This window comes from Coloeus monedula, assembly GCF_965178545.1.
Source record: "Coloeus monedula genome assembly, chromosome: 13".
NCBI classification, from domain to species: domain Eukaryota; kingdom Metazoa; phylum Chordata; class Aves; order Passeriformes; family Corvidae; genus Coloeus; species Coloeus monedula.
Window position 1 is genome coordinate 12,113,264 of NC_138793.1, and position 26,450 is coordinate 12,139,713.

A 26,450-nucleotide genomic window follows, 5' to 3' on the forward strand; every position below is an offset into this window, starting at 1 on the left:
CCCGGACCTTCCCCGCCTCAGGAATGAGCTGCGATGGGGAACGGCCAGAACACTCTCCACCATTCCCTGCCCGGAACCAGCGTGGCGGGCCCGAGAATCCGCGGGCCCGAGAATCCGCGGGCTCGTCCCCTCCTCAGAGCCCTAGGTCGGCACCTCCGCAAGCCGCGTGTACCTACCCCGGATACCGCGTGTGCCTTCCCCAAGCAGCGCGGACACTCCCCCGCCGCCGAGCACGAACCGCCCCGCCCCGGCCCGGCCCGGCCCAGCCCAGCCCAGCCCAGCCCGGCCCGGCCCGGCCCGGCCCGCCTGTGCGGGCGCTCCCGCCCCTTCCGCGGGCGCCATGGCGGGCGCGGCCGTGCTGCGCGTGCGGCGGAAGCGCGGCGGCCCCGAGCCGGCCGAGGCGCTGCTCCTCGCCTGCAAGCGGCGCCGGGCCGAGCCCGTGGAGACCAACCTCTTCAAGCTGGTGGCGACCGTGTCCTCCAAGGTACCGGGGCCGGGGCAGGCCGGGTCGGGCGGTGTGGGCCGGCCGGTGCTCCCGGAAGGGTTTGGAAAGCAGCGGCTCTCTCTGGGTGCTCCTTGCGGCCGTCTCAGGCTCCCCTGTGGATGTGGTGGTCTGGAGAGAAGCCCAGCTCCGAGCAGCGCCGGCCTGTCCCGGTAGCCGAGGGCACGGCGGCTCCTCCTGCGCTGTGACAACCGCGGACAGGGCAGGACCGGAGCTACGGGCCGCAGCACACAGGGGCCACCGTGACAAGCTTTGCTCAGCACTCGCTTTTCTGTATTTAGAGACTATTCTTCATTTGGAAACTACAGAACAGTCAGTAAGTGTAGCTTGAATTTTTGCTGTGTGAGATGCTGAAGCTCAGCCCTACAAGGATAATAACTACCATCTGCCATCCAGCCTTTTATATTAAGACTGTTCTGTCTTGGAAAATGATCTTCTTAGGACACGATAAAGGATATTATGCCCTAAATTTAGGTGCATTGCAGTCTTCCAAAGGCCTGTGGTTTTGTTTGGAGGGTTATTTTGTGCCACAGGGTTGTTTAAAAATCAAATTGAAATAGTCTAAGGACTTTTGTTCTGTATCTTCTGCTTTCTTCCCCTCATAACAAGAGAATATTGTAATTGTTGTGTTGCTTTAAGTAATAGTAGAAGTTATTTGAATGTTGTTAGGTTTATTGATACTGCAGCTCTTGATCCCTTCTAGGAAGAAGTATGACTTGCTACCTTGATGGTGTCATTATATTCCTTCTCCTTTTCGTTCTTTTTTCTCAGAACGAACCAGTTCAGAAGTATGTTAAAGATGCCATCACACGAGACAAGGCAGCTCAAAGCCTGCGCCCCTCTTTGGGAAGCACTCAGCGGATCCTTCAGGAACTGCGTTCTGCCAAGCAGGTGAAAAGGAAGGAGAACCGTTACCGTGTGATATCCAGCCATCGGCCCGACTGCACCGAAACAGCTGCACCTGCCACACACAGCGAGGCTGCGCTCGATGGGGACGGGTCAGACTCTGCAGCACAGCAAGATGCTTCACCAGAGGAGAGTGGTGCTGTCCATAAGAGTTCAGACTGCTGTGGGAAATTCCAGCTGTTTGATATTGTACAAGAAGAGGAGACGGGAGACTCCAGTGTAACGGCTGCAAACCCACAGGTCAGCTATGAACTTCGCGTGCTTGAAGTACTTTGGTATCACTGTTGAGTGGTACACATGGGCTGACTGCTGTGGGAGTTTGCTTGCACTCTAAGTATTCCACTATTTAACAGGAGCCTTAACTAGACTGCAAGTTGGAATGTTTCATGAGGATCCTAAGTGCATTAATGTTGAGACAGACTGTGTGTGGAGCTGCTGCTTAAGGAAGGGCTTGTACCACCCTTTTTTTCTTTGCCCTGGTCTGATGTATAAGTTCTCTGTTCATCTGTCAGGTGGATCTCTGAGGTTTTTTTTATTAATTTCTCTACCTAGAAAAGGAAAAATCTAATTCAGTGCCTTTTCATCTACCCAGATGCATAGGAACAGCACTTGTAGGCAAGATTCCCTCAAGGAAAAAACACTCCTTTCTTATAGTTCCAATATACAGTTTTATTGTATATTTTGTTTTAGGAGAACTCCAGGTATTTGATAGACTGCTTAAGTCCCTACATGCTGTTTTCATTGGTACTAGGAGTTCAGTATGTTTTCAGTTGGAGGAGTATGTGCTCAATGTCTAGCGTGGTTGTAAGCATACAGAGTTGTGCCTTCTCTGTAAGGTCACCTTGTATACAGAGTGTTGTTAAGATTTTGTATTACAGACTCACAGCCACATGGGAAAGAAGGTGAGAGGGCTGTCTGTGCTTTGGTAATTCCTTCACTGTATGTAAGTACATGTGGATGCTTTCTTTATGCAGCCCATCACAGCTCTGAGGAAAACTTCAATGCTTAAAGAGACTGGGTAAGGGCAAGCCCAGCCAGCTGTCAATCCTTCAGCATTTCCTACAGGTTATTTCAGGGCTTTGACATCAAAGTTTAGTATGAACACTTACTTTCTATTAAGCAGGTAGTTCAGACAGGCATTTGAGTTTTGTTAGGTAACTGTTATCCATCCCTCTGCTAATTAGAAAAAACAAAACTAAAGTAGTATCAGAATTTTCCTCTTACATTTTTTTAGAACTAGCAGTAGGTGTTGAAAGTAAAGAAGTGAGCTTTCTTCTTCATTCTCTTAAGTATTTAGAAGAAAATGAACAGCAGGTCTGCAGCTGCTCCTCAGAACTAACTAGTTCAGGAGATACCACTGGATTGGAAAATACTCTTAAAAGCTCTAGGAGGGAAAAATTGGTGCAAAAAACTGCCTGTGTAGACCTTCAAGTGCAGATCACTGAAACAAATACATTGCAAATAATTTATTAGGGAGGAGAAAACATGAAGAAATTTCTTCTGTGTTAATGTTGAAGAAAGGAAATAAAAACTGTATCTGTAGGGCCTACCAGCCTTTTTCTGTTCACCTGTCACATTTCCATCATTTCTCCTACACACTTTGTGTACTGTCACCTGCTTGCATATTATCCACACTACTGTCTGCACATGTTTCTGCAGTGCTGCAGGTGTAATGCTCTGCACAGCACAGGCCATCTTAAAACCTGTATTTTCAGTCAGTGTGTCAGCAGAAATGGCAGTTCTATGGAGCTGTCATATCCCCTTCAATAATTTTTAATGGCCTGGTCACAGAAGTTTTCTCTTAGTATCTGAATCATGTACTAGGGAAACATGCACAGTACTACAATAATTGGAAACTTTCGGTGTCTTTCTGTTCTAGGTTGCCAATATTCTAAAAGCATTCCAATAGGAAAGTGTTTCAGTCTCAGATTTCAGTGGCATCCTTGGCTAGCTACAAAGAGAACTGTTTGCTGTAAATAAGACTTTGCATGACTTTAGTGGAAATACGCATTTTTTATTTTTTCTCAGCAGAAGACTGATCCAGATGCAATTCTTTGCAATGCAGTAGAGATGATCCGTGAGCGTTTAAATGTTTCTGAAGATGGTAAAAAAGAACACGGTGCCAAAGAAGACGAGTATGTTTATGACATCTACTATAAGGAAACATCAGCCCCTGATTGGATTGAAAATATCCTTTCTGTACAGCCCTATAGAGAAGAATATGAATGGGTAAGGGTGTGGAAAAAACGATCTTTCTCGAATAGAAAGGTCACAAATAAAAGATGCTTAAAGTCCTGCTATTAAAAGTTGCTATGCCAAGAAAGGTCCTTTAAGATAGATACTACATGTATGCTCAGTGACTTCTGTGTTAGGCCTTCTGTAACTGCCAGTCCCGTGTTCCTGCAGGTTACTCTTGATCCAAGGAAATCATATGACAAAGTGAAAGAGATGGTGCTCATGTAATGAGAAGAATCTTTCTTCTTTCAAACTGCCAGTTAAATTTTGGCACACAAATGTAAACTTGAGTAATTCATGTCTGGCTTGTGATTAGGAGGCAGCCATTAAAATGTCATTGTAAATATGACTGAATTAAAAGAAGAGCAAGGGGGGACACAATTTTTTCAGTATTTGAGGACTTGAATTTAATCTTCATATGAGATATTTTTTCATAATAAATTGTTCTTCAGTGACTGTGGAGTTAGGAAGTTCAATGTAAGCTTTAGTCTTTTGTTGTATAGATCCTGTGATCAACAGACTTGTATACTGGGAACCTGAAGCTACTTTCTCTCTTCCTTGATCTATTACACTGCTGAAGTGAGTAGGATTAAGTTAGACATTACCATTTAAATGCTGGAGTGGAACATGTAGATGTGTGACTTAACTGATTTTTCACCTAAAGCAGATTTGAAGTGTTATGGTGAAGGCAGTGACAGCTCAAATTCTCCTGCAGTGTGCCTTGTGTCAATGCAGAATTCATTCTGCCTGCCATCAAAAAGTATCTCCTGGCTCTCTGATCTGTATAGTGTTGCACAGGTGGATGAAAACCCTTAACATTCACTATAAATACAGACACTCAGCATTATGTTTTGTGTTGACATGCAGGTAAATGATGATCCTGGTCCAGAGGAAGTATATGAAGATGAAGATGATGAAAATGATGAAAATAACTGGCGTAATGATTATCCTGAAGAAGATGAGTTCTTACCTGAGGAAGATGGAGAAAAAGGTACACCTGTCATAAATGCTGTTTGCTTTCTTGCTGTGCATGTATACATCCCCTCTTTTAAAAGCAACCCCTAAAAAAGCAACTCTTAAAAAAGCACTGCTGGGGTAGCATTCTGCTCTTACAATGATGAAATCTGTGTAGAGGAGTATTATCTTTCTTGCAACTAAAAGAGATATGAGAGTTTTTGAAAAGACAAAATTGAGAAGCCAAATTAAGGCTGCTGCAGTTGCAGAAGTTTGCTTGCTTAGAGAAGGAATCCATGACTTGGGTCCACATGCTCATGAAACACTGCCTCTGGCTTCTTAAGCCCTACCCCAGAGTACTTCAAGCACAATTCAAACCTCAGCTCATACGGAAGTTGTTCAGACTTAGTTTCTCAAGAAGCTTAAACTCATCTGATTAACTTAATTATTTAAGTAAAAAGAAGGGATAATCTAGAAGTGTTTATGCTTTCTCTATAGACTCTGAAGAGAGCTTCAGTGATGAGGACCAATGTTACAGGAGAAGAACATGGGACAAATACCAACAGGAGGTTTTGCAGGAATTCGGATACGATGAGATTGAAGATTTAGGTTCTGACTAATAGCCTGTTTTGGGAGATGAAATGCATACTAGAGGTGAATGTCTGCTGCTGTAGGAGAATGTACTATCTGAGCAGCCAACTTCAGCTGGTGGATATTAAACAGATGGTGTGAGTATGGCCACTTGACAACACAAATTTTGTTCCAAGCACAAGATACTCTGTGCTTTAAAAAGAATTTTCTGTCCATTGCATGTATTAAGGTTCTGAAGGGACCTTTTATTTATTTTTGTTTTCCCAAAGCTGCATGCCCAAGAGTTTGTACCTGTAGCAAATGTACCTCCACATATATGGAGGTACTGTTGGCAGCAGCCCTTCTCGTCATGACTAATGTGTCAGGTTGCACAAGAAGATCGATCTGTCTGCCCTGATGGCAAGTGGAAGTCCTGGAAAAAGGCATCCTATCCTACTGCTTTCTACTTCATTTGTTCCTAAGTGTCAAGTGACTTTCTTCACAAGCATTTGAGCATATGAAATGCCTTGACCTGTCCATTACTCTCCCCCAGTAGTTTTACTGTTGGAGTAGAACAATGTGCATTTAAATTGTAAATAAAAATTTTTTTGACCAAGTTTTCTTTACTCATTTAAAGATCACAGGAGTTGGTACAGCTGAACCCAGGTCACCATTTTAACTTGCATTTGTACATCTTTAAAACAATTCCATTGTATCTGTTTGGACACACAAAGTATTTTAGCACTTGAGTCTGTAAAAAATAGCTAATGGGATTAGCTCTTAGCTGGGCGATGTCATTCATGAACTGTAGGCTGCAGCAGTGACTTAGGCCAATTAGTTTTCACTGTTAATGGCAAAGTAGTGGAGGCAAGGTATTTTTTGTTTGCTTCAGAGAAAGGTTAACATGGCAGTGCAATAATCCAAGTATCCCCACTATTATTCAAGTCACTGATGCCACTGTGGTGCACCCTTTGAAGCATGTATTGCTTCAGACATAATCTTGTAATTACAAGATTTAGTTCAACTTAAACGCACAAAACCATACATGTGGCCAAACTCAGGTCAACTGAGACAGACATTCTGAACTAAGGTAAAAGTCTCAGGTATGTTTTTGAAGTACATCTCACTTTGCCAGACAAACAGGCTGGCTTCTTGTTGCCTTTTGCTGCACCAAAATTCAGTATTAAAACTATCCTGATTTTTAGGCTTAGAGCTTTGGAATTACAAAGACTACGAATTAGCATATGTGTGCTGCAATAGTACTTTTTACTTTTGTTTTTATTTCTAGTTTTCCTCCCTGCTACTTAGCTTTCAAGATCTAGCATCTGCCACAGAAATTCTACTATAGATGGAAAAGAAAGTTAAGTGGTTTCTGTGAGGTTTTAGATGGTCACTTTCTAGTGAACAGCACTGAAGTTTATAAAGGGAATTTTCTGACTGCTGAGGTAACTCAGCTACTGTGTGTTCACTGAAACAGTTCAGAAACAAATGCTTACAGGCTTCAAACTGAACATTTTAATTTCAGAATTTTCATAAAACCTAACAGAAATTGACAAAGCACTAACGAGTTAACAAAAAATCAACAACCATTAATCAAATCTTTAGTGCCAAGGTGCTTTGCTGATTAACGCCTTGCCACAGTCAGATACATTTCCATGTAGCCCACAGAATAAAAAACTTTAAAGGGAGAAAGGTTGGTTCAGTCTTTAAATAATGGAGCAGAACTTAATTTATCATTAGGGGCAGAAAAACTAATGAAGTAGTTTGTTGTGACCAGTTGTCTTCTGGGATAAGAACTGAGATAGTACAGCAAATGATTTCATGCAAACATCCATCAGAATTAAGCTGGAAATGACTTGGTCTTTGGAGTCAAAGTGGGTTTTAGTCTAACTTAATAATGGACTACTTTACCACTTGGTTCGGCAGAAATCTAATTTGATCCATTAGCTCTTATCATTTTCATACCAATTCTGAAGAAGAAACACTATTAACACACAGCTTGTGTGTGTAGGTGATGAGTAGGTAATCATTATCCAATGAAAACCTGCCCTGAAAACATGCCACAGTTTAGGAGGATGACACATGGGCATGATCTGTGTTGAAATCCATCTGCAAGTAAGAACATTTTCAGCATTTCTGGAAGACCACCGAAAACAGTTTTCCTTTGTCCTCCAGTTCCAGCTCTTCCCTTTCATTTTTGTAATTGCTTTTTCCTCCCTCCTGCTTCTTTTAATGGCTTTAAACTTTAGTTGGATTTGATTTCTAACTTCTTTTCTTCATTTGTGTCCATCTCTGTTAAAACACAGTAGCAGAGCAGCTGCATGTTTCGTGTAACTGCACCTGCACAGAAATTGGAGATAAATTAGAACAACAGCCACCTATCTCAACTCTAATTACAAAACACATCTGACTAATGAAAGGTCTCAGGAATGCAGTCTCACTTCTCTTTAGGGAAACAAACAATAGAATAACTGTCTCCCATTCATTATTTTTAACAGATAGTATCTTAGACTGTTCTGTTGATATCCTAGGGTGTTTTGCTTCTTAGGCACCCTGCTAATAACTGAAGTAAAATATTTTTTTCTCTGTAATTAAGAGTGTAAAATTGGTGGAATAAAAAAGGTAAAACTAATAGCACACAGGGAAAGCTACAAATTTACTGAATATTTACATATATGCTACTGCTGCAGCAGCACATCCTGCTTTCAGGGTAAGATTATGCTATAAACCTTCCTTACCATATCCCTGATCATGGCTGTCTCACATAGTAACAATAACAAGAGAGCACTGATGGAGAAAAATGTGTAATTTAACTGCTGCAATTCAACAGAAGGCAAAATTCCATCCTTTACTGACATAAAATCTATCCATCTTCAAGTAACTGATTCAGTAAAGCTGGACAGTTTGTGCTACCAAGAATGTTCAGACTTTTTACAGTCATCAGCCTTGGTTAAAATAAAGACTTTTTTCTGATGTTTTGGCTATTGCTGAACAGCGTTTGCACAGTATCAAGGTTTCTTTTCTTTCCTCTTACTCTGCTCTTCCTGCAGCCAGCAGGATGGGAAAGGGCAGGAAGTTTGGCAGGAAGATGGCCAGAACAGCCCACCCAAACTATGCAAAGGGCTATTTCATGCTATCTGATGTCATGCTCAGCAATCGAAACGGATTGAGCAAGAAGTGTTTGCCTGTGGGAATCTCTTCCAATACAGCTGTTGCTTGGAGACTGGCTGCACACTGCACTGCTTGTGGGATGGGTTAGTAATTGATTGCTCTTAAAAGCAGCAGGGTTTTTTCCCTTTTCACTTACTAAACTGTCTTTGACTTGACCAACAGGTCTTTCCACGTTTGCTCTTCCTGTTCTGTCCCTCATGCTGCTGGGGGTGCTGGTGAGCCAGCGGCTACATGGGTGGGGTCAGCCCACCACAACCCTATCCATCAACAGACCGAGAGTCAGCAATTTACTTTTCCCCTTTCCTAACTGTCTCCAGCTAACAAAGAAACTTACCTATAAGCTTGTTTATAAATTTTGGTCTCCTTGATGCAGGTAGATAGACTCCCAAGAAAAAGAATGGAATTCCAGATAAAGCAATGGCAATTCCAATCAGTGAATTTACAAAGTCACTATAGAGTGGCACTACCACCAGAAATACTGTGCATATACAAAATATTATTGGGAAAGCCAAGCTCAGCTGCAGACAGAAAAAACAGAACACAACGTTAATGAAATATTCATTGTCTAGAGTTACAAACATTATGATACAGATTTTTCTCTCTGAAATCTACTTTGTGAAATTATCTGCTCTTCCTCTCATATATTTGGCTATTTAGGACCATAAGGAAATCGCAGAATTATTCTTAACAGAACTGTTGCTAAAAATTTCAGAAGTAATCAAGTATGGTAACTGCTGTGCTGAAACAAAGTGCATAGGGCATGAAGTGTTTTTAGACAAAACCAGTAACACTTGGGAAACAAGAATTACTGACTTTTTTGAGTACAGTATCAACTTAAAGTATGAGAAGGTTATTAGAGGATCAGATATCATCAGAGCTAAATGTGGTCCACAGAGTTACTTAACTTGAGTATTCCCAATCAGAGATTTCTCCTGCTAGATAAAAGGCTAACTAGTATGTTAGGCTATTGAAACATTCCCCAGTGAGCAGACAGGAGGAATATTGATTGAACTAGCATATAATAATAGAGTATACTGATACAACAACCTCTTATTCTTACCTAGCAGAGAAGCTAACTTTCATGGTACAACATCAAATGGAAACCATGCTTTACGTTCTGATCAGTTTGTAACCTTTAGACTTAACATGTATGGTCCAGATTTTAGACAGTACTTTTAGATTATATGGAGGCAGGGATTTTAAACAATTGTGTAGTAAGTATTACCTTAAGAGGTCGGGGCCGATCTGGTTCTTTCCAACGTAGATATAACTGCCCAGCAATAGACAGACCAACAAAAAACCAGTAACTGAAGCTGAAGTAATTGATAAGCTGGAAGACATCTTCCACAGCCAGGTAAATAAGGGTCATAAAACACTGTCAGAAAAAAACAGGATTGAGAATCTAAACCCAAAAGTTTGAAACTTACTCTTTATGCTTCTTTTTGCCTTTAACACCTTATACTCCTTGGTTATGCCTCAAAAAATCACTCTCTCAGCAATCACCTTGATGACAGTATATTTTAAGTTGTCTCTTGTGAATTTTTTAAAGTTTTTCTTTAAATAATTCATATTCTTGTTCTGAAAAGATTGTCTTAATTCATTGACTGGATCATAATAAATTACATTCTGCTTCAGGAGACTGGGTTTCTCAGAGCTGCATTTAAATGCAATAAGGATCTGAGAGAAGCACTTTCGGTTCTAGGAATTATTTATTCTTGAGCAGCAGAAATCTTTTATACACAATATGTCAATTATTAGTTGCAGTTTCAGTTGGCTGAAAATGCAATCCATGGTAATCCATGGTATACAGAACACATTTCTTATGACATGTCTTCTGCTTAAACTGATGTTCTGATTTCAGCATGAAATAGAATACGTACATGGATTACTTCTTTTATACTTTTCTCATGTTATTTTTTATACATATATATGTGTGTACATTTTTCTAGCCCTGTCTTGAAGCTCCATTTTGAGGGAAGCTGTGCTGTTTGTCCCATCTAATCAGTTGAAAAGAAAAGCAATAACAACTTGCATTGAAGAGCAGTGCTGGCACAGGTGTGAACCTCTCTATGTGGATCATAGACAACAGATCAGGAAGGTGACCTTCCCGAGATCCTACAAAAAATAGCCTGAAAAAAAGCAGTAAGAAAACACGTTGAGACCACAGGCAAGAGAGAATATATTACAAAAAATCAAAAAATAATACAAGTCAAAATAAATATGTACACTACTGAATTTCCATCCTTAAAACTGGAATCTGGATTCAACCCTTCTTATGAAAATGTACTGTACAACAACCACTGAAAGATATATAAGCTTTTAGAAACATGCTGTTAACAACAATTTTTAAAAAGTCATATTGCAGGTAAAATAGACAACATCTAAGTAACTGAAACAAATTTCTATTGTTTCACAAAATTCTAAAAGCTAGCACTGAAAACATTCCAGCTTAGGGAAGAATAGTTTTCAATGCCAAGCAGAAGAGACTGTCAGGGCCCTAAAATTACGTCACTCAACCACATGCTCAAAAAACAAACACACATAATTTTATTACCAATTGTTCTATGTTGACTGCTTCACCAAATGATCATATTTCTTCTCAATACAGAGGCATTGCAAATTCATTCAATGGACAGGAATAATCTTAAAACGCCTGAATAAAGCTATTTAAAACTTTTGCTAGTTATATCCACAGTCAGTGCTCAAAGAAAAGGTTCTACACTGTATCCTGAGCTTTCCAATTGCAGCTTCATACCAGTAGCAAGTTTTTTAGGGTTTTTCCAAGTACAAAGTTTTAAAATACTGATTTTTAAAAGGTCAGTAAATACATTTGAAAACAAAAACTTGCTAGAATTATTCTATCAAGTAAAATGGAAGATAATAATCAGCAAATAATCAGCACACAGACAAAATTAATTTTATCTTTAATTATGCTCTGCATACACTCAGGAATGTTTTGGGGAAACAAAGCAGTGTTAAGAGTGTATGTACACACATACACACAGAGGTTTATTTAGATCTGTTGTTTATTGTGGTTATTCATTATAGGTTCAGTTAAAAAACTATTTTTGCCACTCTTATAATAGATCAGCATAACAGTAACATGTAAAAAGACTTATGAACATTTGTCAAACTGAAAGAGATACCTTGATGATGCTAGAATTGAAGCATTAAGTCCACCAAAACAAGAAAAGGCTACAGCAATGGGAATTGTCCAGCTGAAGATACCAAATACCTGGTCTGCAAATGTCTGATGAAAGGGAAAAGAAAAGGAAACATGAAAATATCTGCAAAAAAGAATATGTAAAACAGTGACATCAGAGCTTTGGAATACATTTTGTATGGAAAAACAGTAATATAGTAAGGACAGTCCATAATGCAGTGCAAAGAATCACACAGTCTTCTTATTTATTTATGGATTCTAAATAAGCACAAACTTCTTTAGCCAAGCATCTGAAGTCGTATCTTCTGCTCACAAAAAAATGCTCACAAAGAAAACCAAAATGTTTTGAGAATTTCCTTACCAATCCTGTACCAATTCTAATATATTTTATTATCTAACTGACCTACAGAACTTAAGTGAACATTCTTTGGATTACTAAAAACATTACCTAACCAGAGAACTGCCATATTGCAGTGGATAACCACAGCCAACATCACACCTACTGTTTAGAGATACTATTCTAGGAATCTATTTTATTTTCCTTCTTTTGCAGTTTTCTAAGCAACATCATCTTTTCCTTTAGCTCCACCGGCCTCTGGGCTCTACTCTCACAACCTGGCAAATGACAAAGCAAGTGATCTTATCACTTGCTCAATTGTTAATGTTGCTAGACAATACTGCAAGCAACTGTGGGGACTTTCCATGGTAGAGCTCTGAAACCAAGAAGTCATGAGCATCAAAGTTTCACAGCAAGTGGTAAGAGCCACTGATTGCCAGCAATCTTAGGTCTAAAACAAAAATGGGTAATAATTTGCAACATACTGTCCTGGTCTATTCTGTTCAGCCTCCTGGATGTTGAAAAAAAGGGTGGGAGACTTAGAATATCAGACAACACATTTGAAAAATGAAGAAATTTAATTCATGCAGACTGATAGGTATTCTATTACTGTCTCTGTCCGGCTCTGTGGGCTCACGCGTGCGCATGCACAAACGCACGGCTAGCTTCAGTATAAAGCTGGTGACAAAAGAGATGGGAAGGGTCTTTGCGTGGCATTCCACAGGAGCAGGTTACTGCTTCCCAATGTGAAACGCTCCAGAGGCAAAGGCGGAACAATGCCGAACTCAGACGTTTTATCCGGGGCGGGGAAAAGGCGGGACTAGGGAACGGAAACCAGTGGGGAAGCTCTGGGGGAGTGACGAGAGGAAGAAGCTAACAGCTAACCGGAGAAGCCAAACTGGGATACATTACCATAATAGAACAAGCATCCTAAGAGAAACTTCTTTCCCTCATCACGATCATAAGTGTCTAACACCAGAGCCTGTCTTACCAAGAGCTCTCTGTGTCCCTTGTGCCACAGGCTAATCGGCCACCACAGTATTCTACCTCCCATCTTGGTCTGAGCACTGCACGTATCTGGACGTTAGCTTTAGTGTGAAGTTAGGCAGAAATCCCCTCGTGCTGTGTTCAGAGGACATGGGTGGAGGAAGCCTTCCTACCCATCCCAATCTTACCTACAGGTAACTGAATCATTTCCACGATTTCTTTCACAGAAGCAAACTAACAGTCATGGTTGCAAAAGAATCGTGTCTACATTAGACAGCATGAAGTCACTACTATGGAAACAGAAAGGTACATACTCATGTATAAGTAGTATTCAAACAAACACCAAAGATTTGAATATTTTACACCTTAGCAAGTAGCAGTAATCTAATCCTTTTCATGAACCTTTCTCTAAATAGCTTTCTTATCTCTCTCTTGCTTTAACAATTTCAAGATCCTCAGACATAAAAAGCATATATAGTAGTTCAGCTTTCTGCACGTTTGTCTACTATAAAAATTTTCTTCAGATTTTAGGATTTTAGTATTTTTAAACACATTGCCCTTGGTCTCCCCTGTGGATACAAAAATGCTGTTAGCAAGGAATTTTCCTGCTGCTTCTAAACTGTGGGATACTTTTCTCTCTCATGGAAGATAATAGCAGAAGTTCTGTAAACTAAGAACACCTGCGACCTTGTAGAACTATGTTTATGGTACAGTAGAAGAATATTTTGACAATGGATGTTTTAGGATTTTAACCAATCACCCCCAAGGCGTGGCTAATCCTTTGTCCAACTAGACTATGAAGAAAAAGTTTATAAAAGAGTTTGTAAAATAATTAAATAAATCAATCTTGCTGTACAATTCCTGCCTGCTGGATCTTCTCTCCTCTTCCTCCCTATGGCTGCGGGACACAGTAAGATTGACAGCGGAAATACTCCCCTTCAAAGCACTGGTCATCATTACACTTAAGAGCTCAGGAGCTCAGTCAAAGATGATTAACATTCAGAACTGGACTTTATCTGTACCATATGAAGTTATCTCAATTTAAGTGGTCAAATTTTGATTTAATTACTCCAGGAACTTTTCAGATCATCAATAGCAGTGCATTATGATCTGTTTTCCTAATGTTCTCGCAGGTCAAAAAAGCCTGAAAGACTTAATACAGTTGGTTTGGGGGTTTTTTTTTGTTATATGAGGGTTGGATTTTCATGGGACAAAGCCCTGTATATAATGTCAATCTTTAAACCACAAGATGCTGAGAAAACCAAAGCTTGGCTAGATATAGTTTCCTGTTCTTTGTCTGCATTGAAAAAGTGCTTTGTCCAGCACATTACCCAGGTTACAGCTCAGAATCCAACTCTGCTGTGTACCATCATTAATACTGAAAAGCAGAATGTATTCCATCCTTTTGTGTAATTTAGTTGAGCCTCAAAGGCAGACAGGGTTTCCTGCTGCTGAAGGACAATGCAAAACCAAATAATCACTTCAATGGAACTCTGCCTAAAGGCTCAAAGTCAATGCATCAGCTGTGTCACTCTGGTTCTCGGAAAGGCACCTCTCTTCCAGAGCTCTTTTAGTTTATCCATCTTAGCATGGCTTCCTTCAAAATGGAGCATTCAACACAGGGGTGGAAAAATTCACACAGATTCCTACAGATACTATAAAAAATAACATGAGAAAAGTATAAAAGAACTAGTCCATAGACATATTCTATTTCATGCTGAAATCAGAACATCAGTTTAGCAGAAGACCATGCCATAAGAAATGTGTTCTGTATACCATGGATTACCATGGAATGCATTTTCAGCCAACTGAAACTGCAACAAATCATTTACATTATTGTATATAAAAGATTTCTGCTGCTCAAGAATAAATAATTCCTAGAACCAAAAGTGCTTCTCTCAGATCCTTATTGCATCTAAATGCAGCTTCAAAGAGAAACCCAGTCTCCTGAAGCAGAATGTAATTTATTATGATCCAGGCAATGAATTAAGATAACTCTTCCAGAACGAGGACAAGATGAAAATTCTAATAAGCAATTGTAATATTTTAAAGGAATATTTGAACCTGAATTGCTGATTTCTGAAGCCAAACAGCAAAGGAAATTACTAGACACAAAAATCCTGGAGGATTTTTTGTTTTAATATATAAAGTTAAGATACAGAACAAGATGTTAGAGAACTAAGATGTTAAGTAAAATTGCTTGAAGGATAAGTATTTAGATAAATAATATTAACATCTGAAGCTAAAGAAGAGAGAGAAAATCTATGAATGTAATCTTATGCTGAAGGATGTAAATTAGCTAACATGTCATTTGGAGAAATTTCCCCCTCCCCCCCAAAGATGTTCTTTGCATGCATTTTCCATTAACTTTTGAAAAATTTGGTAATGGGCCAGTGTGAATGACAGGTGCAGGACTAACTCAAAGCTATTTCCATCCTGTAATCTATATCCAATTTTTCTAAGATATGCTAATGTTGTTTCACACATCTTGGAAAACAGCAATCATTCCTCTGAGCAGTAAAAACCACAAATTATATACAGATCAAAATGCTACAGATTCAAAGTATTCAGGATGCAGGCTATGTTCTACATCAACTGTTGATCCAGCTCAAAGCCTAAATAAGTAATTTCCCTAGATCTGTAAAAGTCAGACTCTTCAAAAGTTAAGAGTAGTGACAACCTCTACTGAACACTGTCATTTCCAATGTACTTTCTAATGCTGTTGTTGGGATTCCTGACAGAGAAAAGGGTGGAGAAACTTCAAGAGGTAAACTTGAGGTGAGGTAATGCGTAAGACTATTTTAACTGACAATCATCTAAAAAAGAGTACGGCTTGGTTTGCCAAGTAGATCTGCCTGCAAAATGATCTTTCAGCAAAACAAAGTTGAAAGGCACCTAAAGTTTGGCTCATCTTTCTATTGATATCGACCAGCTTAACATGACACATAATGACCCACCTGCCTTTAGGCAGGTGTTTTCTGACAGGGTTTCACCCTCATTTACAACAAAAATCAGCCAAGTTCATTACTCAGACATTTGAGTACAAATTTATAAATCTTTCAACACTCTTCTTTCAACAGATGCCAAGAAATGTCTTCTCTAAAGCTCAGCTATAATCTCCTGTGAACAAAGACAAAACCCAAAGATCTCCACAGTGTTTCTTGCTGAAAGAGTTACTGAAGTGTAAGTAAAAGCAGCAACAATAAACATTCACTGTGTGCATATCAGAGGATTATTTTGCATAAGAAGGCAGGGCAGAGAAAAGCACAACATGAAATCAAGTTATCAAGCATGCACACTGAGTGCATTGCACCAAGAAGGGAAGCAGGGAGGGAAAAGGAGAAGAGTTAGTGGCTGCTTTCTGCTAAAACCACAATTGTGCAATCATGGATCCTCCACAAATGAGACAGACCTCTGAGCTGAGCTCCTCACCAGTTCCACTTTAACTACCACTACTTCTGGGAGTTGTGAAGTCCATTTATAAAAACAAATGAGCTGGCAATGGAGGAAAGAATGGAGCATTCACAAAGGTATGTGGAAGATGACAGAGGAGCCTACCTGGAGGCAGCTATAAGCAGAAACATTTAGTCCACCATAACAGGAGAAAGCCACCACTATGGGGATGGATATCATCTCAGGATTCTTCTGAGAAAGTCTAAAGAGCAAGAAGGATTAAGAGATTAAATTGTCATCTCTGCTACAGCCTGAAAAATCCTGTAGTCCAGACTTGAATTGTAACTGCTTCCAACAGCTTGGAAACAGAATTCAGAGAATTGCTGATTTAACACTTGCAATTAAGGATAAAGTTCTTTTATGCCCACCCATCCATTGGGTATGTAAGGTATACATAGATACATGCACACTGCAGGACATGCACCTAGAATTGTTCTCCTTAGTTTCAATTTTTTTTTTTTTCAAACCATCATCGGGGAATAACAATGAAGGAAGAGGCTTCCAGCTGTGCACTTCTCAGCTGAACTGCCCTTATTGCATCATGACTAAAATGTTACATTACTCCCAGAAGAATGGTCAAAAACTGAATTACAGCTTTGTTTCAAGGCATGAATGACTGGTTAAATTTTATTTTTGTCTTGGGTTAGTTTGATCTCATGATCATCAGCTGGAAACTTGTGAATGGTTTGCAAGAACACTTTTTTGTCCTTTTAAAGGTCCAAACACCAGTTCTATACAAACAGGTTGAACTAAAAGCAGCAGAAATCCCTTGCATCAAGAGCTGCCACAACAAAATACACGGAATACTGCCTCACACTCAGTAATTCAGGCACACAGATGAGCAGCATGACCCACATTTATGTTACAAATCACAAGATGAGACCTGCTTCATCACACTTAGCTGCACACAAGAAGTGCACTTAGAGGCACACAAGGAATGTCAAACTACACTGAGAGTGTATGGAGATACAAGCACATGCTGGGCTGGCAAAGCACCAAACAGTATTGATTGGAGGGATAAATGCAAAGAGAATGTGTAGCCTAACATGAGTAAGAAACACCAAAAAATACCCAAAGCTTGTGATGCGTTTCTATTAGGAGAGTTTAAAAGGCATCTATGGAGCCTCTTCACGTAACTCTTTTCAAGATCCTATTGCCCAGGAGCTTTTCCAGGCTCAGTTCTGTAACATGCTTACCCTGAAAATCATACAGAGCAGTAAGGGGATTAATATATATATGAGCAATCTGACTAGTGTTTTGGAAACACAATTAATTCTGCTTTGACATTTCTCTTGAGGCAAAGTGTAAATACGTTCACACATCACAGGAAGATCTGGCAGTCAGAACTACAGTGTGTTTTCTTAATTTTGAGTTTCTGAGGTCTCCAAGGTGCTATTTGTTAACAGAAACAAACTCTGATTTATGGCAATCAGGAAGCTGCACATGCAAAAAAAGACCCTGAGTAGAAGAAGTTTTCTCCCACTGCCATAGATTACATTGTCAAGATACTGTATGACATCTCTCCTCATTGACCAAATTAGATTTAATGGCACATATATTAAAGAAAAGAAAGAGTGCACCTCAATCAAACCCAGAAAATGGTAAAGGTGCAAAAGAAAACAATTTAAATGTTAGTGTTTCCTGTAATTCTTGTTTCAATTACCATGCTGTTGATCAATTCTACTCAAACAGACATAATGCTCTCCTTGTATTACCGGCAACACCTTTACTCAGAGAAAAAGGTACCAGTGCAGTGCAAGGTCCAGCACAAAATTCCCTCTTCATTTTTAGGTCACTAAACACAATTTTATGGTAAGAGAACCAGCACTACTCTGCTGCATTAATATATTGCATTCCTACATGCATGTAAGATGTCTCTTCTGTCCAGTCCACAGTAAAATTTCTGATGTCAGCTCCAACAGTAAAACAGTTCCATTTATATTCTCATGGAAGTACTGAAGATATTTGATCTAAACCTTCTCAGGTGTTTATCCTGTTCTTAGCATCTCTAACAGCTAGCTGTAGAACAAGGGTTCAGTGTTTTCCAAGTCTCTTACCTATCTCATATTGAAAATATTACACAGCACTCTTTCAAGTTCAGCTCAGCTTTTCAGCTTGAATTCCAAAGCCAGAGAACTTCCACGTAACTGGCATTGGGAGTGTTGCATTGGCAGTGAATTACAGCTAGATCCAAGAAAGAAGGCAAATAGCTTACTACACAGCTCCCCTCTAAAAGCAACTGCCTGCCCCTAACGAAGAGTTCTTCAGTTGTAAGGTATGGAATGTGCACTTCATCCAAAGAAACCTTACTGGGGAAGTGCCAGTGCAAGCAAAGGAGAGGAACATGACACTGATGACTAAGGACAAATGGATTTTCCTCTTCAGAAAAGAAGCCAGTGAAGTCAATGAAGGAAGAGAAGTAATATCCAAAAGGTCTAAGAAAAATTTTTAAAATTCAGCCTGAATTCAGTTAGAAAAAATTAACTCAACATTTATTAAACTATACACCAAAGAAGAATGAAACAGCTAAAACACACAGCCTCCCACATTCCAGCTCATCGAGGGAGCATGGCAAAGCAAAGCAAGCCTGATCTCGAATACGAGAGAGGGTGAATTGATTGATCTACACTGGACTCACGAGATGATATTCAAAGATGCAACTGAAGTCGTCCTCTTTATCCCCAGTTTACTGACAAAGTTGTACAGCTCCAAGAAAGATGACAGCTGGCTATGCGGGACAAACAACTATTTGCTTCAAGCATTTTTAGCTCTTCCAAGTAAAAGAAGCAAGCTGACAAATACCAGCTATCATATGAACTCAATCAAAACCCACAGACATGACCAAACACAGGAAGCAGGTAATGAGCTGTGCACTGGCAGCCAGTATGTTTCCTGTTAGGAGATAAAACAGCCCAGAAAGTGCTTGTGGAGCCAGCTGCAGTAACTTTCATATGTGTAACACTTAACAGTAAAGGTTGTGTTGGTTTGCATAAGGAGGTAAAACAGAAGTCAACTGTGAAACTCTGACAGGAATCATTGAAAAAGTGAGTGATTTGAGATGATCAGCAATCATCTGAAGAGCATTTTCAGAACTTTTAAGCGAGCTGTTATTATACCACTTGAATTTCTTCAACAAAAAAGCTTTAAAACTTCAGCATCTTAGCCCAACACTGGGACTATACTACAATGAAGGCAATTATGATGTAAAAGGAGGACATTTTATCATGTTTTTCCCCATACAATCCCTTGGTATGATTTCTTTTGCCTCACAGCCACCAAGAAAAACAGTACACAAGGTGACGTGGAAAGATACACTCATACTTCCTTCCCTCAGAACTTTTAATCCATTCAAAAGCCGGGAACACCTTCACCCCACCCCTTTACAGCTCAAAGCCTCTTCCCTGAAGAGTATAAAGATACTCCATTCCCTCCCAAGGGAGCAACAGTAGAGCAAGCACAGAATGCTCTTAGAGGATAGGCTGGATTGGAGAATTTCACTGCTGTCAAAGGAGTGTATTTTCCAGATTTTGTTAGGGAAAAACCTGTGTTGCTTTACAGAAATCAGGACAGACAGTGGACTGTATATTGGCTTTTAGATTTGTCTGGATTAAGTAACTACCAGACAAGTATTAATAATTCCATTATCAGTCACTGGAAGGTACTTTATATGGGATACTACAGTCCACAATAGAAATAAATTACCCCTTAGCATATGTTTATTCAAAGCCTAGTATTTTCTATCCTTGTTTTGTCTCATTCTGAGATGTTTTAGGAAGTTTTTCCCAATACATTTCATGACAATTCTGTATTTGTGTATTCCTGCTAAAAAAAGGTAAAGAATTATTATTTACTTTCAATACATTTTGAAATAAACATTTATATAATTAATTTGAAATAACAAGTTACAGCCCACATTTACCATAAACTACTTTGAAATCTTACACTAAATACAAATATTTCTGCAGTCTGAAATAAAGTTAAGTCAGAGCTTTTGCAGGACCATTTGCCCATATATCTGAAACAAGAGTTTCCTGGTTTACTAAGCTGGTTTTTAATCCCAGTTATCCTCTGTGGGAACAGAGAAAATACTTCCTTCATTTTGATGTATTTAAAACTCTCTGTCCGTTGTCTAACTACTTATATTTTAGAAGCCAATTGGGAATCTAAAAGGGAGGCAAGGCATTATTTCTTTTCCTCTGATTTAAATAGCCAAAAAGATTAAATTTTCCCAAGTTTCAACTTTAAAGTATATGAAGTACCCAGAACAATCCAATTAATTCACTAGTTACAGGGCAAAAGAAAAACCCAACCCTTTACTTTTGTTTCATTATTAGCTTAAGTACAGAACATGTTTCTACCAGCTTTTACTTTAAGAAGTTTAGATCTTTTAACTGGATCCAAACTTCCTTCCATACACAAAAATAATGAATTTCAAAATGTTAAAAGTTTTTGGAATGAATACAGTGCTGGGAAGACAGTGGTATAAGTTACTGAAGAGGAGATACAAAGCTGAACTTTGTCGTGGCTGAGCTGCCACACATCCATTTACAGATAAGCTTTGCACCAACCATCAGCTCAGAGCAACCCTGCTCCATGTTTGGAATACTGCAGCACAAAGGAACACAACCATGTACTCATGAGTCTTAATTTACAATTAGCTCGAAGTGCACAAGTCTAATTAGTGACTTTGCAAAGTACAGTAACAAGATGCATCTGTGCTCATTTTAATAGATCTGGTAATCTATTATTATTGGACATGATTTCATTAACTCTTTCCTACTTGAGATTAAAATATTTATGATAAGTTGTTCTGTCCTCCTGTGTTAAGTATTAAAATAAACTAGGGATTTTTCCTGTTTCATCCCTTGAAATGAAATGCATCCCTAGAAGATGCAAAGTCAATAATGTAGCAAAATGCCACTTGATGTGGTGGTGCATTCCCCCCTCCTCCTTTCCAGGAGGCACCGTGATCTGAGAAATGCTCCTTAGGCCTCAGTCTTGAAAAACAGCACCTGGGCTCAGGTCTTCCCGAGCTTATCAGAAACACCATCTGCTCCCAGGAACTGCTGCTGCCTAACAAGCTACTGCTCTCCTTATGAACAGCCTTGGAAAATATTTTTCTTGCCAGAAGAGCACAACATTCCTATTCTCACACCATCAAGGGAAGTGCCGCCCCAGACATTATTATGACTAAAGCCCACTCTCCTGTGACCCTACAAACAGCAGTCCAAAAGGAAACCCTTGGAGCTCTCCTGGAACCGCAGCAGGCTGCGACGAGCAGCTCCCTCTGAGCAGGGCCTCGCAGAACCAGCCAACTCTCACATTTGCTGTAACTGGAGGATCAGCCAACAGTGAGTCCTGGGCTGATACCTCACTCCTCGAGGCCTGACCCTCCACCCACTGGGGAGATGCAAAGGCGTCCAAAGTGAGTATTTCACTGCCCTCTGAGGGGAATTTTTCACAGGTACCTTGTTTGCACTGAGTCCTTCTGTCTAGCTGCATAAATGTGCATATACGCTATAGCAAATCTGGGAGAAATACGGCTTTCTTAGATGTTTAAGTGCCTTAGATATCTCAGTAAGTTAGGCCTGTCAGTAAGGTTATCGTTATAAGCTAAGTTAAGTGCTACTTAGTGTTGTTCTTTTGTTAAATTGCTAACTTCGACTTGGAAGTCATAAATTAGGGTAAGTGCTGCTAAGTGTTACTCATTTATTAAATTGCTAACGTTAAGCTGTAACTTAAGCTTAAGGTAGGCATAAGTTAAAATACTGTTGCGTCCGAGTGTTGTTAAGCTTTTAGGCTGCATTCCTTTTTTCCTTGTTCTCGCTATCCTTTTGTCACTCACACACACACACACATATACACCTAGGTAGCTCTCAGTTAATTTCTGTTTTGATTGCCTGGATTGTATTTGGTTTTGTTGTTGCTTGTTTTTCCTTGGTGTGCCTTAACTGTCCTAGAAGTAGTACAGTGAATCTTGCCAACAAACTTTGTTGTGCTGTTGCTTAACACTGAGTCTGGTTTTTGCTCATACCCTTACCAATGATTTTATAAGCAATCTCAAACACTCATAACATTTGGTCAACTTACCACTGCCACAGCATCACTAGCGAGAACAGCTTGAGCATCCAGCACTGTATAGTAAGCTATATTGGTCATAATATAGATAACTGTCACAATTGGCATAGATACTGCAATAGCCAGGGGCAAGTTCCTGTAAGACAAAAACAACCAAAACTCCACAACCCATAACTGCAGGAAAAAAAAAAAATCCATTAGTAGTAACAGATTACAGTTATTTATTTGTATCCTTTACAATAGACAGAAAAGTTATGAAGCCAAAATAAAGATTTCAAAAAAAGGTATCTCTGGAACCAGAGTTTGGTTTCTTTTATAACTAGAAATTCTAATATAGAAGACTGGGAAAAAATCTGATTTTTATAGTAACTTATAACCTAAATTATGTGTAAAAAGGGATTCTATGCAATCGCTCTTCAAATACTCTAACTTCAAGGTTTCCAGATCTGTAATAACAGCCTTCAAACTTACACGCTTTAAATGATTTCCTACTGTCTGTGTTAATCACCACAACTAGAACCCAAAGAGGCAGAGTTCTGAGTCATTGCACTCCTCCTCCCTGGGGAATGGGGCTGTCCTTCCAGAACCTACTCCTAGAACTGGTGCAGGGAGATCTATTAAACCGAACCCGTTCTTCTCATCTGCACTCACCACTGCAGAGAACAAGCTAACTGAGCTGCACAACAGAGATGCAGATCTAAAATTGCTGAACAGCTGTGAGCCCCAGCATGTGGTGTAGCTTACTAGCAACACATGTCTAGAAAGCTGTACAAAAAAAAGTCAAGAGTAACAGGAAAACAGTGCTAACCTTTAGATGTAAGCAGATAAGACTCAACTGTGAGATAAACTCACAGTCCTAAGTGCGCAGCTCCACAGAAAGAAACTACAGAGCAGAAACAGATTTTTAATTTTAGGCTTTAGCTTTTCTCAGCCTGATTCTTTCCTCAAACCTCACAGGAATATTCAAATGTTTCAAAAGGGGAAGCAGAACTGAGAGTGTTACTCTCACATTTGCCCAGCTTGAAATCAAACAGAGCAGGGTGTCATTGATGTGCATTTGCCATGAACATTGCTTTCAATAACAACAACAAAAAAACCTCCAGACAACAAAACCCCAAAGCATAAAAATTACCAGTCTGACTAAAACATTGAAATCTCCCTCAAAAACTTCCTGAGGCCCAGAAGTCCAGCTGTGTCTGTCTGCTGCCATGGAAGCAGAAAAACAAACATACCCCACAATCCTCCATATAAATCAGTAAATTAGTAACTGGGAGCTCTGACTCTTCTTCCAGGTTGCACACTCATAGTAAGAGACCCGAGAATCCCAGCACAGAGAAGAAAGAGAAGCAGAAAACTGTGAATTTAATTCAGAAATATTACACAATGTAACAAAAATCTGAAATAGCATTTTAAGGACTTTGCATCATCCAAGATTAATGAAGCCAAGTACCTTGGCTTTAATGTCAACTGTAATTTGTGGATTGCAGCTTTTGGGTGGACAAGCATGAAGGCACTACCAATCAAGTGAACATGAAAAATACATAATTCTTGTAGTAATTTTGTAGAATTATGGAATACCTCATTATTCCCAAGAACTGTCAATGCAGAAAGCTGAAATATGAAGTTCACTTTACCAGCTACCATTCTATCAAGAATGAAGCTTGTATTAGGCACTGATGCCTATCTAGAGCAAATGACTATGAAGAAATTTTCATCAGCTAAATATCCTGGGAGAAAAATTGTTTTTCAAAATTATACATCTAATAGAACAGCTATCAAACTGATAACAGAGAACAATACACTAACTTTAAAAAGAAGAAAAGGCACTGCAACAGTACTCAAAAAAAGGAGTTTTTAGCAGAAAAAAACCACAATTTGAAGGACCAAATGACTGATGAAAATACAAAATGTATGTATTCTGAATATGTTTATCAAATCTTTTTAAAAGAGGATTTGAAGAAACAAACTGTCAATCTGGAATTCAATCTGACTAAAAATAGCTAGTTTTAGAATTAAAATACTTATCCACTATTTTATCTTTTTAATAGATAACTTTCCTGGTTAGATAAACACTCAGCATAAAACTCAACATCCAACATAGAAGAAAATAAACTGCAAAAGTCAAAATCAGTTGGGAGAAATAAAAAAAAAAAAATCTCATTCATTATCATTCAGCTATAGCAATCTGAGCTGTTGTTCATAACAGGATGTAAAAATTATCAAAGGGGGGTCTATTCTAACATAAAGGTGTCTGCTTACAGACTCACAACTGAGCAAGATTAGCTAGTCACATTTTAGAGCATAAATTCATGGAAAAGATTAACATTCTTAAATATGAAATCAGAATGACTGCACAGGTAAACACAGACAACACTTAGGTACCTGTTCCACTGCAACACTGACACCTATTATAATAAATAGTAACAACATCTTGAACTGAAAGCTTACCTAGCACTGAATACAGCATCCTGCAATCATCTACACTTATTTATTCTTATGTTTTTCTCTCTTTTTCATTTTTAATGGAGTTTAGTAAATCTTTGCTAGTGGCCATACACAGCCTCACCAGCAGAGCAGTTCTACTCATTTCTGTGTAAGCTCAGAATTTATTAGTGAATAACATCCACAAACCCAGCAACTTGGGAAATATCCACATTTAGAAAGCTCAGATCATTTACCTTTCTGGGTTTTTGATTTCTTCTGTTACGTAATTGAGCGTATCCCAACCAGAGTAAGAAAACAAGGCAGAATATAATGCAAGGGAGATATCTCCAATATCAAAGGAGGATCCCTCAAAAGCGTTCTTAAAGTGCCATATATGTCCTGTGTGGAAGAGATGCAATGAAGGACAGGATAAAAAAATACAGTAAGTAATGTTTTTCAATGTGGCACACAATTGCAAAAACACCCCAGAAACACTAATTCCTTCAAAACTGCTTATTAAGACCTTTTCTTCCAATTCTACTCTGTGTTTTAGCCATGAGAATAAGCATGGCATTCAAAACTACTAAAAATTATTGGGTGTGTATGATACTGCTCTAAAATTAAACACCTGGTTTGTCCACAGTGGCACAAGAAGTTCAGGAACATTAAGTTCCAACTAAGTTATGAACAATTGGCAATGACAGAACTCAGTTTAAGGGTGGGGGTTTATAACATATATATTTAGAAAATAACCCACTCTATTCTTCTAAATCCTTTTAAATTTTCAAACATTTAGCCTATGCAGAAAACAAAGATTACAAGTGATTTATACAACTATGACAAGAAACCCCCACAAAAACACCTACATGGATGTTTGAGGTTTTGCTATTAAAAATACACAACTGAGAAAAAATAATGGAGCATAAAGTACTACTGTTAAGACAAATTTTTCCCAAGCTAAAAGTGTACGTATGTTTTCTGGACCAGTATTTGTGAAAACTTGTGCCATCTTTTGACTTCAGGCAAGTCAAGACAAGCTCATCAATCACAGTTTATATATTCAGACTGTATATATATACAAACACACACAAAACTGCCAAAAACAAAAAGGAAAATTACTGTGTAACTCCAAAACATGCTCTGTAGTATGCATCCTGAAGTGTTTAGACTCCATTAAAACTGGCCAGGGTAATATCTGAGGCCTCTAAAATATCTTTACTTATTTCTCTTCCCTACTTTTTATCCCAATCAGATGTTGCTACTCCCTTGGCACAGACATAGGTGGAGTAACTGCTGAGTTAGGAATATAAAGAGGAGACAATGTCAAGGAAATTAGATGTGAACAAGCTCAGTATCTACGAAACAAGGGATGGGCTGATGTGTTAAGGATTAAACCTGGTGCTCACATATGCGTATTTTTGTTTGGTTCACAGCAGTTATCTTGCTCATGAACTTTCAACAATAACCAGTTAGAGCAAAGGACATAAATTGCCGGGGAAAGACAGATCTTTATGGCAGCTTTGAAAGCAGGATAATTTTCTTAAGCTAACACACCAACAAATTCTTCCCAAAGGAAGGGCTAAAAATAAAACTAAATTCGTAATTTCTCCTAACTTGAAGGCACACCGCCCAACACACACACGTTCTACTTCTCAACAGCTTTAACCGAA

At 39.1% G+C, this 26,450-nt stretch overlaps 3 protein-coding genes across 11 annotated transcripts in view; 1 reads left to right on the top strand and 2 right to left on the bottom strand.

Moving 5' to 3' along the window:
- Positions 1 to 231, bottom strand: part of PRMT7 (protein arginine methyltransferase 7) — a 28,185-nt gene extending 27,954 nt beyond the window's left edge. For 5 of the 6 annotated variants that reach the window (XR_014226792.1, XR_014226793.1, XR_014226794.1 and 2 more), the window contains exon 1: positions 177 to 231. The gene's annotated coding sequence lies outside the window, so the exon portion shown is untranslated. Of the gene's footprint in view, positions 1 to 7; positions 153 to 176 lie in introns of those variants that run through there. The other variant, XR_014226796.1, reaches the window with a different exon arrangement.
- Positions 232 to 289: 58 nt separating this feature from the next.
- On the top strand, positions 290 to 5,784 carry SLC7A6OS (solute carrier family 7 member 6 opposite strand). The gene is made up of 5 exons (XM_082290063.1): positions 290 to 484; positions 1,274 to 1,648; positions 3,440 to 3,637; positions 4,511 to 4,634; positions 5,096 to 5,784. The coding sequence occupies exons 1-5, from the start codon at positions 341 to 343 to the stop codon at positions 5,215 to 5,217; spliced, it is 963 nt and encodes a 320-aa protein (XP_082146189.1). The 5' UTR covers positions 290 to 340; the 3' UTR covers positions 5,218 to 5,784.
- A 683-nt stretch (positions 5,785 to 6,467) lies between these two features.
- The window catches only part of SLC7A6 (solute carrier family 7 member 6), a 30,978-nt gene continuing 10,995 nt past the window's right edge, over positions 6,468 to 26,450 (bottom strand). For all 4 annotated transcript variants that reach the window (XM_082289944.1, XM_082289943.1, XM_082289941.1 and 1 more), the window contains 7 exons: positions 25,035 to 25,179; positions 22,369 to 22,492; positions 11,485 to 11,588; positions 10,371 to 10,467; positions 9,564 to 9,713; positions 8,673 to 8,856; positions 6,468 to 7,507 (listed from right to left, as the gene is read on the bottom strand). In XM_082289944.1, the coding sequence (XP_082146070.1) occupies positions 7,413 to 7,507; positions 8,673 to 8,856; positions 9,564 to 9,713; positions 10,371 to 10,467; positions 11,485 to 11,588; positions 22,369 to 22,492; positions 25,035 to 25,179 (899 nt within the window). In that variant the 3' untranslated portion in view covers positions 6,468 to 7,412. The remainder of the gene's footprint in view (positions 7,508 to 8,672; positions 8,857 to 9,563; positions 9,714 to 10,370; positions 10,468 to 11,484; positions 11,589 to 22,368; positions 22,493 to 25,034; positions 25,180 to 26,450) is intronic.